The following is a 19,101-nucleotide window of genomic DNA, read 5'->3' as shown; positions in this document are numbered from 1 at the left end:
AAAGCCCACTCACATCAATAATTTCAGTCCGAGACCAAATTTCTGAACAGCAGCTTCGTTTTATTTGTACACCTGCAGGTGGGTGTAATGTCTGATGCCTCGAAAGGCATTGACAAAATACACACCAAACCCCAATCAACTCTGCAATTTATACCGTTTTTTTTCCCATATGTTTTCCTTATTCCATTGTCTGTTCCCTGCTTCGTTTACGTCACTCATTTCCTTAAGACTTATCCCACAACTTCTGTTTATCCTGTTTTGTCCGTGACAAACTCTTATCTCTGTCTCCCATAAGGGTGTTTGACGTCAGTCTACCGTAGGTTATTGATTAGGCATATCTTTTCTTCTATCAGCATCTATTTCCATCCAGAGGCCACTTTGACCTCTTTGATTAGGGTTTGTTCCTATGTCCCCGTGTAAGGGGGAAACAGATGCTTTCCTGTTTGCCCATATATCCACCATTGTTCTGTATTCACGTCTCATGCTAACATATCCTTTCTTTTTGCTGAATATGTATTTTCTCATTCCTGTTCTGTATCAGAATTTATAGTTGCAGAAATAACATTAATTCATTTATATCCCACAAATGTTTCAGTAAATAACCAATCATAATCTTGACTTTATTTTCAACTGCTTCACATTCTTCTCAACTCTAGATATTTACTCCACCACTCATCATAGGACAACCATCTCTCCATCTTATCCCAGAAATCAATTTAGTGAACCTTGACTGTACTGCCTCCAATACAAGTATATCCTGCCTAAATATGGAGACCAAGGTTACAGACAATATTCCAGGAGTGGTTTTGTCAAACCCCTTAAAATTGGATAATGACATTCTTGTGCTTCAGTCCCGTTGCAATGGATCTACCAGCTCACGTGTTCGTGTACCTGCATGCTAAAGTTTTGTGAAACTCACCAAGTCTGACAATATCTTTGGAGAGGAAGCAGAGTCATGTTTCAGATCCAGTGATGGAGCTTTGAAGAAAAATCACTGAACCACATTGCATCTATTTCCACAGTTTATCTGGCTCTTTCTGTTTTTGTTTCAGATTTTCAGCATCTGCAGTTCTTTGTTTTTTGCTGAAGTTTTGTGTTCTTTGTATAAGACTTCCTTGAAAACAACATACTCCAATCATAACACGATTCTTAAACTTAAACAAAGTCAGTTGCATAGGTCCAAAAGGCATGTATAAGTTTACATTTTTTTAAAAAGCAATCTGCTTTTCCAGTCATGTAATAAAACTGAATAACTTCACACTTCTCTAAATTATGCCCCATATGCTATCTTGTTACCTATTAACTTAAATTGTTACATCTTTTGTGGAGTCTATGTCCTCCTCAACGCTTGCTTTGTATAATCAGCAAGGTTAGATATGTTTTTGTCTCTTTGTATGAACATAAATACAGATCATAAGTAGCTGAGGCTCTAGCATTGATCCTTGCAAAACTTCACTAGTTTAAGCCTGCCAAATTGAAAATACTCCATTTACCCCTACTCTGCTTCCTATCCGCTCAACAATTCCCATTCCAGCATAATTCCAGCCCCCATTTCAGTGAGCCCCTTTTCTCATGCCTTTTGTGTGGCACCTTCTTCAATGTTTTGGCAACCCTAGTATACTATATCAATTATTTCCCCTTTATATACGATATTAATTCCATCTCAAGAAAATTAATAAGATTGTTCATCAGGATTTCCTTTTCGTAAAATAATTTTGACTTATTTAAATCATGCTATGCTTGTTTAAATGTATTGATAACAGTTGATCCCAGACCTTTGCTGATGACTGATGTCAGAGTAACATTTTATTGTTCTTTTACTGCTTTCTAAAACAATCCTAATCCTCAGGCTTACTGCTATTCTTTGCAAGATTTTGAACTTCTAATTTTAATCAAATACTATTTTAATCTCCTTGATAAGGATGGATCTTTCTTGCTGAGTTTTTGTTTCAGTGGAACATTCTGAATTGCTTCTTTATATCTTTACCACTGTTTATTTACTCAGTCAATGTTTGCCAGCTGTTCCCTCAGGCTTTGCTTATATTTTTGATCTTTGTTTGTGATTGAACTATGCCATTTTCAAACTTAATGTGGAATGAGTCATGTTATGATCACTATTTTCCAGTAGATCTAATTAACCCTGCCTCATTGAATAATGCTGATAATCTTATAATCTACCTTCTGCTTGTTTGATGATGTATTGTTCCAGGAAGTCATTACAAAAGGATCCTACAAACACAGCTTTGCCTATTTGATAGGTACAATCTATATGAAGAATAAACTGGCCAACAACTATTATACTACCTTTGTTACAATCTCCAGTAATTTCATGTTTAATGCTGTGTCCAATTAGGGACCTATAACCTACTCCCAACAGTGTTTACTCACCCTTGTTATTTCTAACCAGTACTAATTCTGCTGACCCATTTCCTGAATCAATATCCTTTCTCATTAGCCCTTTTGTAATCGGGGCTACCCCTTCTCCTTTTCCACTCTGCCCATCTTTTTAAAATGTTTTGTATGCTGAACTATTTATTTCCCAGCCTTGGTCACCTTGAGACCATGTCTTTGTAACAATTATTAGATCTAAGTGATTCCACTCTGTGTTACGTTTATGACCACTTTATTATGGATGCCCTAAGTTTTTGATAAAATGAGCAAAACTTTATTACTTTTATTATTGTTTCTGCATGGCACCTACTTCTGTCAGCAGTAAACCTCATCCTTTCCTTCCTACCCAACTCATAGAATCGTAGAATCCCTGCAGTGTGGAAACAGGCCATTTAGTCCATCAAGTCCACACTGACTGTTCAAAATGTATCCCACCCACATCCATACCCCTACCCTATCCCTGCGTTCCCATGTCTAACCAATACAGCCTGCTAACCATGCCGCCCCAATAATGGATTCTAAAATCTTACCAATGACCGAGGTCAGGCTAACCAACCTATAACTGACCATCTTTTGTCTCCCTTCCTTCTTTAACAGTGGTATTACATTAGCCATTTTCCAGTCCTCTGGAACTGCAAGTTGCCATAGTCCTAGGAGACCATAGCACTGTGCTCTCATTAGAGAGATAGCAGAAAGGGTCACCATGCCTCAGCTGGTAAGGAAATTGAACCCATGTCTTTTGCATCAAACTATCCATCCAGCCAGCTGAGCTAATCACCCACTAAGTTTGTCAACATTGATATACTTTTCAATTGACTGTACTTTTATCTTTGGATTTCTAAATGTTCCTTCAACCAATATTTGCTGGCACATTCTATGTTTGTAAGTTTGGTCTCTTCATTTACATTCTGGTTATCATAACCACATCTTTTCCTGCATTGTTGCCTTGTTCTTTCTATTTAATTTTTCGCATTTCTCCTTAAGTGAATACTATTTCATTTTAAGCCCTCTCTACAGTCCCACTTACAAAACTTACCAGGACATTGTTTGCAGTGTTTTTTTCCCAAGTAGAATTTGTCCCAACAGTATAGTTTCCTCTTTTTTTGTTTCCCAAACTGATTCTAGTGCCCCATGAATTGAAGGCCATTTCTCCCACCCCAATCTTTGAGTGACATACTAACTCCCCAATATTGCTTACCCAATGTCAATTTATTTGTGCTTCAAGTAATAATCGAGGCATCATTACCTTTTGTAGTTCTGCTTATTAGCCCCTGGCTGCTCATACTTCCTCATCAGAGCCTCCTTCTAGTGCTACCTATATCATTGGTATCTTTGTACACCTTAACAACTGGATCCTTCTCCTCCTGCTCCGTGTTCTCTCCGGTCTGGAGAAGATATCCTTAACTCTGATACTGGGCAATCAGCATAGGTTTTGAGACTCCCACTATCAGAAGCAGGGAAGTATCTATCCCCTAACTCTATTGTCCTTTACCACAAGTACAATTTTAACATACATCCAAATGTACTGAAGGAAATGAATCTTATCTGGTTGTGGTGTCCTTTCAAGTATAGCCAGTCTATTTAATACTATGTCCCATAACAACTTTGAAGCCTTCTAGTTACTGAATTTCTTCCTCTGTCACAATGGCCTTGGTTGCATCTACTTTCTTTGTAAAGATGGATGCAAAATATTCTTTTAATACTTCAGCCATGACTTTGCTTCAGTGTGTAAATTCTCTTTAGTCCATAATGGAGTAAAATGGGAACGTGGTACTAAGTAGGGTGCTCAAACTGACTGATGGAGCAGTCCAAATGAACTTTTCCTGTTCCTATTTTGTGTATTTCTAATCAGCCCTAATCCTCCTTACCTATGGGACTTACAAATATTATTGGGATTTTCCTTTTTATGACAGTTGCCAGTCTGTCTTCATAATATCTCTTTTCTTCTCTTATTTGCTTTTCACCTTTCTGAATTTTCTATGTTCAGCCTTGTTTTCCACATAACGCCTGTCACAAGGACAAATTTTCTCCTTTATCTCAATTTCTGCCTCCATTCGAGGAGCTCTGGATTTGTTTGACCTACTTTTCCCTTTTGAGAGAATATACCTTGAATAAATCTAAATGTTTCTTCAATGAAGATGATTCAGTGTTCAGCTTTAGTTTTTCCCACCAACTTTGGCTCCACTATCTCTTGCCGAGCTCCATTCTTGCTCTTTTGAAGTCAGCTCTTCCCCAGTTTAATTATTCTTGGTCTGGATTGTTCATTATTCTTTTCCACTGGCATAGAGTCATACAGCACAGAAACAGACTCTTCGGTCTAATCAGTCCAAGCTGAACATAATCTCAAACTAAACTAGATCCACTTGCCTGTGCCTAGGCCATATTCCTCCAAACCTTTCCTACTCATGTGCTTATCTAAGTATCTTTTAAATGTAACTGTGCCCGCATCCACCACTTGAAGTTCATTCTACATGCAAACCAGCCTCTATAAAAAAGTTATCCCTCGTGTCTTTGTTTAAATCTATTCCCTCTCACTTAAACATATGCCCCCTAGTCTTGAAATCCCCCATCCAAGGGAAAAGACACCTACCATTAACCCTATCTATACCCCTCATGATTTTATAAACTTCTATAAATTTACCGCTAACCTTCATACATACACCAGTGAAAAAAGTCTCAGCCTATCCAATCTTGCTTTAAAACTCAAACCTTCTATAACTAGCAAAATCGTGGTAGATCTCTTCTGGTCCCTCTCTAGCTTAGAAATATTGTTCCTATGAAATATCGTTCAGGATGACCAGAACTGGACACAGTACACCTGAAAAGGCCTCACCAATGTCATGTACAACCTCAACATGATATCCCAATTCTTATACTTGAACGACTGAGCAATGAAAGCAAGCATACTAAATACCTTTTTAATCACCCTGTCTATACACGAACTTCAAAGAATTATGTACATGAACCCCAAGGTCCCCCTGTTCTATAATACTACCCACAGCCCTACCACTAATTGTATATATCTTATCTCTATTTGTTGTACCAAAATGCAATACCAAATTGAATTCCATCTGCCATTTTTCAGCCCATTGACCCATTTGATCAAGATCTCTTAATCTTAGAAAACCTTCTTCACTGTCTACTATGCCTGGTAAACCTGTGATACAGCAATCAGTGAACCTTGATGTTCCCCACTGACACTTGATCTACTTGGAATATTTGTAGCATAGTATTCAAATAGGTCAAAACTGATATTAATATAGAGTTAACTATATGAATATTGTCAATAAGTAAAACATTATTAAAGTTAGTATTTAAGTGATAGGTGACAGAGCAAGAATTGATTTTCACTACTCTGCTCTTGGTAGTGTTACACTAATCCATTCACCAATACTCTGTCTGATCAATTTGTAACTTCCTCACTTGTCCTGACTGTCCCTATGGACATGCTTCCTTATTTGATATTACAGCTTTTCCTGCAAAAATAATTCTGTTATTAAAGCCTGAGAACAAAAGAATTGCATCGAAGAAATCAGATTTCTCCATGGATGTTTTCCCTTCCGAAGAATGACCACTATAGTAACACGTATGAACGCAACCACAAAACAGTAGTTATCATCTGTTCAATTACAATGCTATTCAAATGATACTGGCCATTTTATTTATCCACTACGAATCTGTTTAGTCACAGAAAATAAAAATAGAAACTGTTAGTTTCAGGACAAGTTGTGAGTAGGCAAGTGCAATATAAAGTGAGGTTATCCACTTTGGTAGCAAAAACAAGAAGGCAGGTTATTATCTGAATGGCAGTAGATTGGAAAAGGGGAGGTGCAATAAGTCATGGGTGTCTTGTACACCAGCCGCTGTAAGTTAACATGCAGGTGTAGCAGTGGTGAAGAAAAAAAATAGTATATTGGTCTTCACAATGAGAGAATTCAAATACAGGAGCAGGGATATCTTCCTGAAATTGTTCAGGGCCTTGACGAGATTGTGTATAGTTTTGGTCTCCTTACCTGAAGAATAATGTTCTATCTATGGAGGGAGTGCAACAAAGGCTTACTAGACTGATTCCTGGGATGGAGAGTGCTTGCATATGAGGAGAGACTGGATGAGTTAGAAATATATTCACTGGACTTTAGAAGAAAGAGGGAAATCTCTTAGAAACCTATAAAATTCTAATAGGACTGGGCAGGGTACTTTTTTTATTCACTCATGGGACATGGATGTTGCTGGCATAGCTAGCATTTTTCTGTCCGTCCCTAGTTATCCTAGAGAAGGACTTTGACTTAGTGAAAGTGAAGAAATGGCAATCTATTTCCAAGTCAGGATGTTGTTCCCATGTCTGCTGCCCTTTTCTTTCTAGAGTTGGATGATCAGGCATGATCATATTGAATGGCGGAGCAGGCTGAAAGGGCTGAACAACTTACTCCTGCTCCTATATTCTGTGTTTCTATGTGAGAAGTACACAACAGTTCAGACATCATCTGTGGAGAAAGAAAGAAAGTACCTCTCCTTCCTGCTTTTTCTGTTTCGTACTTAATAACCGGTAACCTTTTCCACTTTTTCCACATCATCAACCTGAAATGTTCATATTGTTCCTCTCTCCATAGATTCTACCTGACCGATTGAGTATTTCCAACATTTTCTGTTTATTTCATATCTGTAACTGTCAAAATATTTTGATTTAGAATCAATTTAACCTACTGCTTCCTGCATGCCATTTCAAATAACCGGAAACCCATCCTGGTCACTTAATTTGATCTTGTTGCTGGTCTGTCTGTCAATTTCTGCCCTTCTAGTGTTCTACAGTGGGATGACGCTGAACTGTCTATTAGTTCCTGCTTTTCCATTGTCCTGTCTTTAATGAAATTTAAATTTGATCACTTCAAATAATTTGAAATGCAGGATTGTTAATATGGCCAAGCAAGAGATGTCCATGTACTCCTATGGGTAATATCAATACCATGCTAAACATTTTGAAGAACATTAGAGCTCAAAGAAAATAGAATGAAGGACAGTGTCTAGCTCAGGATTTTATAGTGTCATAGTTTTGAAATACGTATTTTAAAATTTGATTAATCTTTGTCAATGCAGTTTTTCAAATAGCATTTTACATTAGGGTTTGTATTATATCTGGAATTGTGCTGAAACTTGTAATGTCCTATTTTAGTCAAATCTATCCAACATTTGAAGTACTAATATTTTATATATATGCATTATTTAAATCAAAACATTCTCAGAAAGATTGGTATTTTTTATTATTTTGATATCACTGCTTTCAATTTTTAGATCCAGGAGATCAATACTCAAATTAACCAATTAATTGAGAAGAGAATGATGAGAAATGATCCAATGGATGACAAACTGTTCCTTTTTCGGCAACAGGTAAGGATGATATAAACATTAGTATTGAAGATGAGCTCCAAACTTATTCTATTTATTTCAAAATGAAGTACATCATTTGTGGGGGTTTTTTTTCAACTTTTTTAATGTGACTGAATTTTTGGTTGAATGGCTGGAGTTATTAAGAGTTATTTCAAACCATACTTGATGTAATTCTGGTAAGTGGGGCTGAGGCCTCAGCTCCCAATTCTGGGTTTAAATCCAGCAATTGCACTATATCCAAAAGGTATAATGGGACCCTTCAGCAACATTTACAAGGTCGCTCGTAATTGGGGAAAATCTCTCCACTGACTGGAGTATACCTAGCACATAGAAGATGATTGCAGTTGGTGGAGGTTAGTCATTTTAGTCCCAAATCATCACTGCAGGAGTTCTTCAGGATAGTATCCTAAGCTCAACTGTTTTCAAGTGCTTCGTCAATTACCTCCCTCCCTTATAGTGACAGAAGTAGAGATGGTCACTTTATTGAACAATGTTCAGTGTCATTCGCCTTGATTGAGATGCTGAATACCATGATTACTGATATTGTAACCATATGCATCTAAATCTGGATAGTGTTCATCCTTTGGCTGACAAATGGTAAATGACACAAATGCCAGGCAATGACCATCTGCAACAAAAAGAAACTAACCATTTCCTTTGAAATACCGTGACATTAACAATGTTGAAAACTCCTGGGTGTTACCATTGACCAGACACTGAATTGGACAGCCATGTAAATACTATGGCTAGAAGTGCTGGTCAGAAGCTAGGAATTCTGCTTCACATACCTTGTACTTAACTCTTATCTCTTATTTCTTTATTTTTCTACTTTATACTAAGAAGGACATTAATGCTTAACTTTTAACTTTGTTTATTTTCTACAATGTACCTAAGATTTTATGCCTAGGTACCTTAGTACCTAAGATGGTGCCAGGAATGGCGACGTAGTACGCTTTTCACAGTACTCATGTACTTCCGTACTTAAGTACACTTGACAATACAATCTAATCCTAATTCTAATTCTAACCATAACTATGAGGGATAAGTTCGACTTACCTGGATGTTTTTCCATCAATACTCAAAGCTCGATGCTATCTAGGATACAGCAGCACACTTGATTGACAATGTCCATCACACATTCATTCTACCACCAACACACAGTGGCAGCAGTGTGTACCTTCTATAAGATGAACTGCATTAATTCACTAAGGCTTCTCTGCCAGCACCTTCCACATCCACGTCCTCTAACAGCTAGAAAGACAGGGGCAATAGATGAACTCCACCATGTGCAAGTTCACCTCCAAGCCACACCACCCTGACTTGGAACAATATTGCTCGACCTTTACTGTTGGTGGGTCAAAGTGCTGGAACTCCTGTCCGAACAGCAGTAGTACAAGAAAGTGACTTTAGACTTTGGTACAAAATGCTGGTCTAACCAGTAATGCCCAAATCCTGTGAAGGAATAAAAACAATCCTTTAATTGCTCTTACCACATAAATCTCAGCACCCAATCAACTAAGACAATGATCTATTCTGTTTATAGGAAAGTATAAACTCAAGGAGTGAATATATACCCTATAGTTATGATATTCCTCCCACCACAAACTCACTTGAGAAAAGTTCCATTGAATTCATTCAGTGGCACACTGTTCATGGAGAAATTGTTTGCAGATTTTCCTTGTGATTCCTCACATTTATTCATTCATCTTAATCAGTATAAAGCAGGCAGATAAGATTCTGATGTATTGTAAAGTATGGAAAATATATTTGATGTCATCTAAATTTTTGTACTGTCATCCAGTGGGTTATCATTTCAGCCCTATTGAGATTTATACCTGTGTCGCTTGGAAGTTATTGCCACTTGAGAGCATAAATTTGGAATCACCTTATCCATAATCAATCTGTTGGTTCAGTTATACCAGTTTTTAAGTCAGTTGATTGGAGTGGAGGAGGAGTGGGGGGGAGAGTTTGTATGGAAGATAGAGGGAAAGCTTTTCGCCCTTTTCTTCTGTAATTCAAGGCATTTATCTGCTCAACTGCTGTCAAAAGTAGGTACTTTGAATAATGGTATAATTTCAAATACTCTGTCATTTATTTATTTTTGCCAAATGACTCTTTTGTGTCTATGCAGAAATGGCACCAAGTATCATTTTGCAAGATTTTCAAGAGGGCTTGAAGAAGGTGGGAAGAAGGCCCTAATCAACTGTAGAAAGCCTTAGCTTCAGTCACAACAGTCATTTTTCATTACAAAAGTGTATATAAGAAAATACAAGGAGACTGCTTTTAAAGGCAAACCCGCATGGCAAATTTGTTCTCTTGGGGAAATCACAGACCATTTTAGTCAATACTGGAGCTCTCAGTGGTGCCCCTCACACTTTAAGTTGGAACCAGAGGCTGGAGGTACTTTTCTGTTTCTTTAATGGCCCTAAAGTTTTCATGATACAACTACAAGACCCAGGAGGAACCAGCCTCAAGGACAAAGCCCAGCTTCAAACAATGTTAAGACACAAAGGCAAGGAATCATTGAAACATTGGATGTTATCTACAGTCAGCCATGTTCACTGCTCAGCAGGATAACTACATAATCTTCCACAACATCCTTAAAAGTAGATGCAGCTTCCAATCAGGAACCAGTAAATTAGTTTTAGCAATAATTCTAAAAATTCTTTAAAGGCTGGGGAAAACTGTATACCATGTCACAGTGAAGGGAGTTGTCAAATCTACCCTGGGTATGCACCCAGGAAAGTCCCAAATCCATTTGAAAACAAAGTAGGAGTAAAGGTGAAACCATGCTCCATAAGGGATTATTTCAAATCTCACATAGCCATCTACCTGGTGTTCTGGTATGCTGCCAGTTCCTAAATTGAAGGGTTTAATTATAATTTGTGTTGACTTAACACATTTTAAGGAGCAAGTGCAACAAGAGATATTTCCAATGACATCTATAGATGAAAGCCTAGTTAAACTTGCTAACAGCACAATCTTCCACCAAGTTGAATGCTAACAGTGGCTTGTGGCAACTTCCACAAGGACTCCAGGCTGCTAGCCATATTCATAACATCCTGAGAATGTTATTGTTTTAACCATCTTTCTCTGATCATTACATCCACACGAGATTTTACTGTGGACAGCATCCCACATATTAGAAGGAATGAAAGGCATTATATGCCACATAAATGACATTCCCATCCAGTCCTTTGAAGCCTAATGTGATTTTTGGGTAAGGAAAGTCTTGAGAAAGTTACAAGATACTAGGTTAACACATACAACAAATGTGAATTCTCATAGTCAATGTTTTTATTTTGGGCGACATTACTGAAACAACTGAATGACAGCAGATCTGCAGAAAATAGACATCAAGACATTCTACAACCCTGGAATATCACAGAACTTAATAGTGAATCAAGTGGGAAAATTCTTACCCCACTTAGCCTAGATTGATGAACTTCTAACATGACATTTGAAGCAAGATCAGGCATAGCGTTGTACTGAGGATCAACAGCAGTCATTTGATCGAATCAGAAATGTGCTCATTTTGTCAAGGTCTCTGTACATTATGATCCTTACTTTCCAAATAATAGATGCATCATGCATAATCCTGAGAGCAGTCTTAATTCAGATTTAATAGGATGGGATAAGATGGCCAATGTACTACATTTGCTGGTAGGCCAAGCTCCCAGTGTAGCAGTATTTTGAGCAACACCTTTTTATCAGTATTATTAATAACTGTTACCTATAAAGAGAGATTGACGGTTCCATAAGTTGTCCATCTGAATGTTTTCCAGAAGATTCACCGGGGACATCTGGGTATTTCCAATGTATCAGGCCAGGGTACAACAATCTATATGATGCCCTGATATCTCTCATTGTGTAGAGGACTTGGTCTCTAATTGCACCACCTGCATTTCAAAAACTAAAATGTGCAAAAACTGTTACAATTGATCTGTTTCCAATCACCTAGCTTTGTCTATTGAGAACATCTTCTTTCTGGAACTTCTTGACTTTAAGGTGCAGGTGAGTTTAGCAGTCAAACATCATACCAGTAGTCCATGTACCAGACTAGCCAGGCGCTTTTCATAGGCCAGTTACCTATGAGTATAAAATTATGTCCATGAGGCAGTAGTGAAATTTACTACAGAAGGTTTTTTTTGAAATTGTTCTCTCAATTAAAACAAATGACAAAATTATACATCTGCATTGATGAACAAATTCCAAAGTAACATTTTAATTTTCACACCAATTTCCAGGCATCTATCATTTCCCGAAAAAAAGAAGCTAAAGCTGAAGAGTTGCAGGAAGGAAGAGAGGAGTTATCAAACCTGGAGAAAGAACTTGCACAGAAAACAAACCAAGCTCGTGATTTTGATGGCACAGAAGTTCTGAAAGGTGATGAGGTAAGATAACAAGTAACTGCTGATATTTCAGCCATATTCAGCCATTATGGCAGATATTTCAGCCATAATGTTACTGCTGTTAACAAGTGGTTTCATATTTTCTGTCTATAATCAGTTGCAGAATTAACAGTGTGTTTAATTAGAGCTTTGTGTTATTTTAATGTGATAGATTTGTTTCCTGATGAGTCAATCAAACCAACTTCATCTATTATAATAACTCTTATAATGCATCTTTTGGAATATTTATTCGCTTTGAATAGCAGTGGTTGACAATCTTTGGTTGACAATGATGCTTTGTTGTGTTGTGCTATGCATTTGTAAAGTTTGCAGTTTTCCCTACATACTGAATTTCTAATATCTGCAAAAGTGGCTTGAGTGGGGTAAAGAGAAAAAAATTAATAAACTGAGGAAAAATTGAAAGCAGTCTAAACTGGGCATATTCCTTCTGGATATTGACTAAAGTAACACTGACGAGAAGCAGTCTACTAATTATCTGCTATTTCTGTAGGAATGGTACAACACTTAGACTGTTCATAGAATTATTCTGTGTACTTGAATCCCTAACTAGTTCCAAACTAACATCAGAATCTGGTGAAACTGACTGGTGATAATGCCAATATGTGTCAACAAATAATGAGATGCTTAGGTGTCAGCTGTACCTGGTACTTATGTAACCTGCTGTTTATCAGATCAAACTGGACATTATACAATTTTTCCTACTTTCAGACATATAAACAGCTTCATTATCTGGTGAATTGCAAATTAAATTAAATCCTGTGCTATCATCTACAGACGTTTCCACTTCAGACCATATGCTTAAGTGGTTCAAGGTGATAGAGCTAGGAATTAGGATTTTTGCTGTGATGTCCTTTGGATGGGATGATTAGTCTCTAATAACCGTAACCAGCCACCTTTGATAAGGACATGGCTACAGCTTCTGTTTAGTTTTTTTCATGATTCCTATTGATTTAAATTGTAATGTAACTCCTTTATATCCCACCTGGTGGAATGCTGCCTTGGTACTAAGCACTAACACTGTCATCTCATCTTTGAAATTCAGTTGATGTCTAGTTTAGACCAGGATTAATTTAAGCTTGCAAAAATCCCAACTAACCTTGGTGAACATGTACCACTTAAAAACTTTGTGAAATTTTTGGGCCAGACTAATTTTTTTTATTCATTCACAGACTATGGGCACCATCAACTAAGGCATTTTATTGCCCATTCCTAATCGCCTTTGATAAAGTAATAGTGCACTGACTTTTTGAACTGCTGTAGCCATGTGGTGCAGATTACCCTCAGTAATCATAAATAGTGCGTTGCAGAAATTTGATCCAGCAACTGTGAATGAGCATTGATATGGTTCCAGTTCAGGATGATATATGGCTCAGAAGTAGTAGTTTTGCCATGCAGATGCTTCTTTGTCTTTCTCGGTGGTGGAGATTATGGATTTGGATGATTCTGTCCAAGGAGCTTGATGAGTTATTGCAGTGCATCTAGTGGATAGGACATGCTGCTGCCGCTGTGCATTGGGAGTGGGTAAAGTGAATTTGAATGTGTTTCGATTGGGTGTCAGTCAAGAAATCTGCTGTGTTCTGGATGGTGTCAGGCTGCTCGAGTGCTGTTGAAACTTATCCAGATGTGGGATAGCACGGTAACTGTGGTTAGCATTGCTGCCTGTCAGCGCCACGCACTCCGATTTGATTTGACATTTGGGTGACTGATTGTGTGGTCATTACATGTTCTCCCTGTGTCTGCATGGGTTTCCTCTGGGTGCTTCTACAGTCCAAGGATGTGCAGGTAAGGTAGAATAGCTATGTTAAATTGTCCGTAGTGTCTAGGGATATGCTAGCTAAGTTGATTAGTAATAGGAAGTGCAAGGTTACAGGGATGGAGTAGGGGGTGACATACTCTTCGGAGGAGCAGCATGGGCTCGATGGACTGAATGGCCTGCTTCCACACTGTAGGGGTTCTATAAGAGCTTTGCATCATGTTGTTGACTTGTGCCACAGGCTTTGAGGCTTTGAGAAGTCAGGAGCTGAGGTATTCAACCAAATTCCCAGCCTCTGACTTGTTCTTGTAGTCACAACATTTAGAAGACTGGTCCAGTTATGTAGATGGTGAATGAAAACACACACACACGCAAACAAAGAGAATACTGTTAGTTGTTGGACTCCACTGACTATCAATGAACAAATTATTCTTAGGTGTGTGTTACTCGCCAGCATTTTGACAACCCCTTTCAACATTTTGCACTCAATTAAAAGTAGACCGATGGACTGTAATTGGCTCTGTTTGATATGCCCTGATTTTTAAGGAACGAACATGCCTAGCCAATATTCCACATTGTTGGCTCGATGGCAGAATTTCAATTTAGGAAGGGGACCATTTAATTCTTGAGAATATGTTAAGGCAGAACAGCCCAGAGGTTGTCACAGCTTAAATCCTTTATGGTGTTGGTACACTCGGCCATTTCTTAATATCACATAGAATGAATCATATTGACTAAAGAATGGAATCTTTGATGGGACCTGACAATAAAACCAAGAAAGATCATCCTTCAGCGATTCTGGCTGAAGATGACTGCAAATACTTCAGAACCTGTCTTTTAATCATGTATATGAATGGTTAGTTGATTATATTATTAAAGATATACAGGTGAAGGCTATTTTTGTTTTAAGGATTGAGAGTGCACAAGGAGGTGCTGGTGATGTAGAAGTAATGTCACCAGGTTAGTAATCAGAGCCACCAGGTTCAAATCCTGTTGTGGCAAGTCGTGAAAATGTTTGATTTCAATAAAGAAGTGGAATAAAAGCTAGCATGAGTGTGCTTTTGTGGAGTAGTAGTTGTGGAGTAGTAGTTTTGTCCCTACCCCTGAGCCTAGAAACCTATGTTCAAGTTCCTATCTGCTCCAGAAATGTGCAGTAACATCTCTGAACAGAATGATTGCTAAAGTCATTAAAGTAACCACAACAAGTTTATCACCATGAAGCAATAGATACCTGAACAGGTTACAAGATTTAAAAAAAACTCTGAGAGCACACATTAAAAGAGACCTTCAGGGAATCTTGTGGAAGAGTATAAGTGTCCCTCTGGACCAGAAAGTTTAGGTTCATGTTTCAACTGCCCAGGAGGTATATCGTAGAATGTCTGAACAGGTGGATTTTGTTTTAGGACGGTCAGCTAGGGTAGTTAAGAGGCAGAGATCTATAATGCAATAAATTGTGAATAAACCTATCAGCAAAATAAGATTCATTCTCTTTCCATACTTCATCTGTCTTGGATATATTTAACAATGAATTAAGATTTCTGTAATTGAGGATAGCGATTTTCATAGAGCTATCACCTCCTCCTGTTCATTATGTAATGAAGTGAGGATAGCGATTTTCATAGAGCTATCACCTCCTCCTGTTTATTATGTAATGAAGTGAGGATAGCGATTTTCATAGAGCTATCACCTCCTCCTGTTTATTATGTAATGAAGTGTGCAGGATTAACTGATGCAAATGATGACAATGAAAATGATATCAAACTGCGTGACAAAACCTCTCACATCTGGCTGACACACCAGCTGTCCCAGCAACCACCACCGTAACATTTCCTCCTTGTTGCTAGCCAGTGTCCGCTATCCCACCCTCGCTGCTGCTGATAATCCTTGTGCATGGTCATCATTTAGACATCTTTCAGAGTGCATCGGTCATTGTGCCACCTAGTAATGGCGCTGGTAATGAACACAGCCGTTGCTTAATTATCCACTATTCCTGACTAGTTGTTTTGCAGAACTTTAGCTTGTTTTGAGATCTGGTGATGAAAATGTAACTTTATCCACTTTTGACATTGATTCCCTATGCACTCCAAATTGTTTTGAATCATCAATAGCTTCAATTTATTAATTAAAACCTTGCAATCAAATTCAAAACCTGCATTAACATAGAGTTGAATGCTCTGCTAGCTCTCCATAACCTGTACTTTCCTTTACATATCCCTTAAAAAAAAATGATTTCTCCATCCATTCTCTCAAATCAAAATATTCAATGCTCCAAAAACAGTGTGTCCCTCTTCCTCTCTCTCATTTGTATCATCTTACTCTCAATGGCTTTAGTATCTCTTCTGTACTTTTGCATCTGAAATTGTATATAATATTTTCACTGTAACCAAAATATCTTGTTTAAATTTACCATAACCTCTTTTATCTTCTACTTCTCTATGTATAAAAGCCAAAATGTAGTTGGCTTTTTTGTGGCTTTACAAACTTGCATTCGCATTTTCATGGAATTATGTATTCATATGTCTAAAACATATTTTCCATGGCTTTTAGCACGTCTCATTGAACGTGTACTCATTCCTTAATTTTTCTCCCAAAGTCCATCACTACACATACAAAACACACCAGTGGAGGTGACAATTGCATTTCATGCTGGAAGCAAGCGTACAGTGATGCCCTCCAGAAGTTGGCTTCATATCGAATGTTCTCTTTGATATATATTAGTGATCTGGACTTGGATATGTACAGCATAGTTCCAAAGTTTGCAAATGACTTGAAACTGGAAAAGGTAATAAACAGTGAGGAAGATTGGTAACAGACTTCGGGAGGAAATAAATTGGTGAAATGGGCAAAGAAATATGAATTTTGCATTTTTGAAGTTTGAGCAGAGCCATTATAATTTTAAATCCTACAAAGGGTTTATGAACAAAGGTATCTGCAAGGTTGTATGATTTATTTTTAAAGTCACCCGACAATTTTGTTTTGCTATTTAAAAAACAACTTGCAGCACCCTAAATATGCTGTCTGAAGTTTTTAAATTTAGGAAGCAATCAAAACTTTGGAGATAATGCAGATGCTATTTATTAGAAAAGTACCAGATAAGAAACTTTGTGGGAAGAATTGTTATGGTGAGATTGGACCTAGAGTACTTTACACAGCTTTGTTCTCAATATCTAAAGAGGGATATTTTTCTTTATGTAAACTGCAATAAAACTTTATTAGATTGATTTCTGGGTTGAGAGGGATGTCTTCTGAGGGAGGAATGAGTGGAAATATGCCTACACTCTTTGAAGTGTGAAAGAAATGAGAAGTGATCCTGTAGAACAGACAAGATTCCAAGAACTTGAGACAGGGTGGATGCTGAAAGATTGGTTCTCTTGGATGGAGGATCTAGGACTAGAAGACACAGTCTCAGGATAACGGTCAGCCATTTTCAACTTAGATATGAAAGAATTTCTTCACCCAGAGGTTCATGAAGCTTTTCAAATTCTGTGCTCCAGAAGGATGTGAATACTGAATTGTTGAATATATTCTCAACTGAGATTAATAGACTTTTGGATGCCAAGGAAATTAGGGGATAAAGAGATGGAAGGAAAAGTGGAGTCAAGGTTGGGGACAGCCATGATTTCATTCGATAGACTTGAGGGGTTGTATGATCAACACTACTACTTATTTCACGTGTTATTATCTAAAAGATTCCACTTGCTGAAGGATTGATAACCAAAGAACACAAGCCTGAGCTAAATGACGAAAGGTTTTTTTTATGCTTATCTGGAATACACTGCCTGAAAGAACATTGGAAGCAGATTCAATTGTAACTTTAATAAAAGAAATTGGATGAAAATCTTATGTGAGGGAATATTGCAGAGCTGTGGGCAAACAGCAGGACCTAACAGAGCGGAAGTATGATGGGCTGAAAATCCTACTTCTGTGCTACAAGACTCATTGATACAAAGAATTAAGATACATCTGCCATCTGTCTGCCAATTTCCTTCTGAAGTCTTTTCCATTCTTATTGTTTGCTGATTTCCTATTTCATCATTAACAAATGTCATTGTTGTGCTCCCTATGCGAAAGTGCATATAAAGTAAACAAAAGCATGCCCACCATTGACCCAAGGGTACACCAGTTCCAACTATTCTCCAATCTGAACAAAATCCATTGTTTCAAATTTTTATACAATGAATCAGCTATCTATCTGGATTTGGATCATTTCTGAATATTGATAGTGATCTTTTTGTTAAATAGATTAATGGATACTTTATGAAAATCCAGATCCATATATCCTTTTATTATGCACAGTATGACAAATACTGTTTCCTGCTGAATTTGAGTTCATTGCCCCCTGTCAATTTCTACATTATAAGCAACTGCTGCTCCTGAGTGGCATGTGCTTGTGTGACCAGTTTTATATTGCTCTGACATTAGTGGCTTGTAGTGTTTTTAGACCAAGATGAAACAATGTTGTTAGCCCTTGAGAATTGCGCAGATAGTATATTTATAACCCTTATGGATTTCTTAAACCAGTATTACACTTTTTGGCTCAAATGTTAATGCAATTGCACAGTAAATATAATATTGGTACAATTGCTACCAATTTTCAAAGGAAAAATGTCACATTTTCTGTAGATAAGATTTCTCACAACAAGCAGAGGTTACAGTTCAAGTTATAGATTCTATTTCTATCCAGATGAGATGAGGTGACGATGTCCACTTATTGTGTAGCCTAAGTTTGTCAGAAGTGGGGGGGCGAGGAGGGGGGGAGGTGGAGGGGAGCGGGGTGCCTGTAACCTACTAAATATGTAGTGTCCCAGCTCTAGTTACCAAGCTATGAATATCATTTGTGGCTTGCCAAAAAACAGGTGTCATTGACCTATGACAAATACATCGCACATGTTGCATTCTTTTCACAATATTTGAATACGATCCATAGATCTTTGAAGATCAAATTGCAATTGACATGAAAGGTCCAGTGTTTCAGTTATTCAGCTTTGTTAATAGATTATACAAAATCAGAATTAATTTTTGAATATTTCTACATTCTGCTCCTTGTATCAGAATTTTTTTTTGGCTTTTATGCTTAACAATTAAATTCTGAATGTGTTTCAGACAACAGTTTCTTTTTAAGTAGTGTGTTTAATATAACATAACATCCCTTGTTGCTTC

General features: G+C 37.5%; 1 protein-coding gene across 2 annotated transcripts in view; it reads left to right on the top strand.

Annotated features, from left to right (window-relative positions):
- Nucleotides 1-19,101, top strand: part of ift81 (intraflagellar transport 81 homolog) — a 110,133-nt gene that overhangs the window by 28,398 nt on the left and 62,634 nt on the right. For both annotated transcript variants that reach the window (XM_043715704.1, XM_043715705.1), the window contains exons 10-11: nucleotides 7,681-7,776; nucleotides 12,024-12,170. In XM_043715704.1, the coding sequence (XP_043571639.1) occupies nucleotides 7,681-7,776; nucleotides 12,024-12,170 (243 nt within the window). The remainder of the gene's footprint in view (nucleotides 1-7,680; nucleotides 7,777-12,023; nucleotides 12,171-19,101) is intronic.

Source organism: Chiloscyllium plagiosum, chromosome 25, assembly GCF_004010195.1.
Source record: "Chiloscyllium plagiosum isolate BGI_BamShark_2017 chromosome 25, ASM401019v2, whole genome shotgun sequence".
NCBI classification, from domain to species: Eukaryota; Metazoa; Chordata; class Chondrichthyes; order Orectolobiformes; family Hemiscylliidae; genus Chiloscyllium; species Chiloscyllium plagiosum.
Note: the sequence above shows the minus strand (reverse complement) of the source record. Positions and strands in the feature narration are given on the sequence as shown.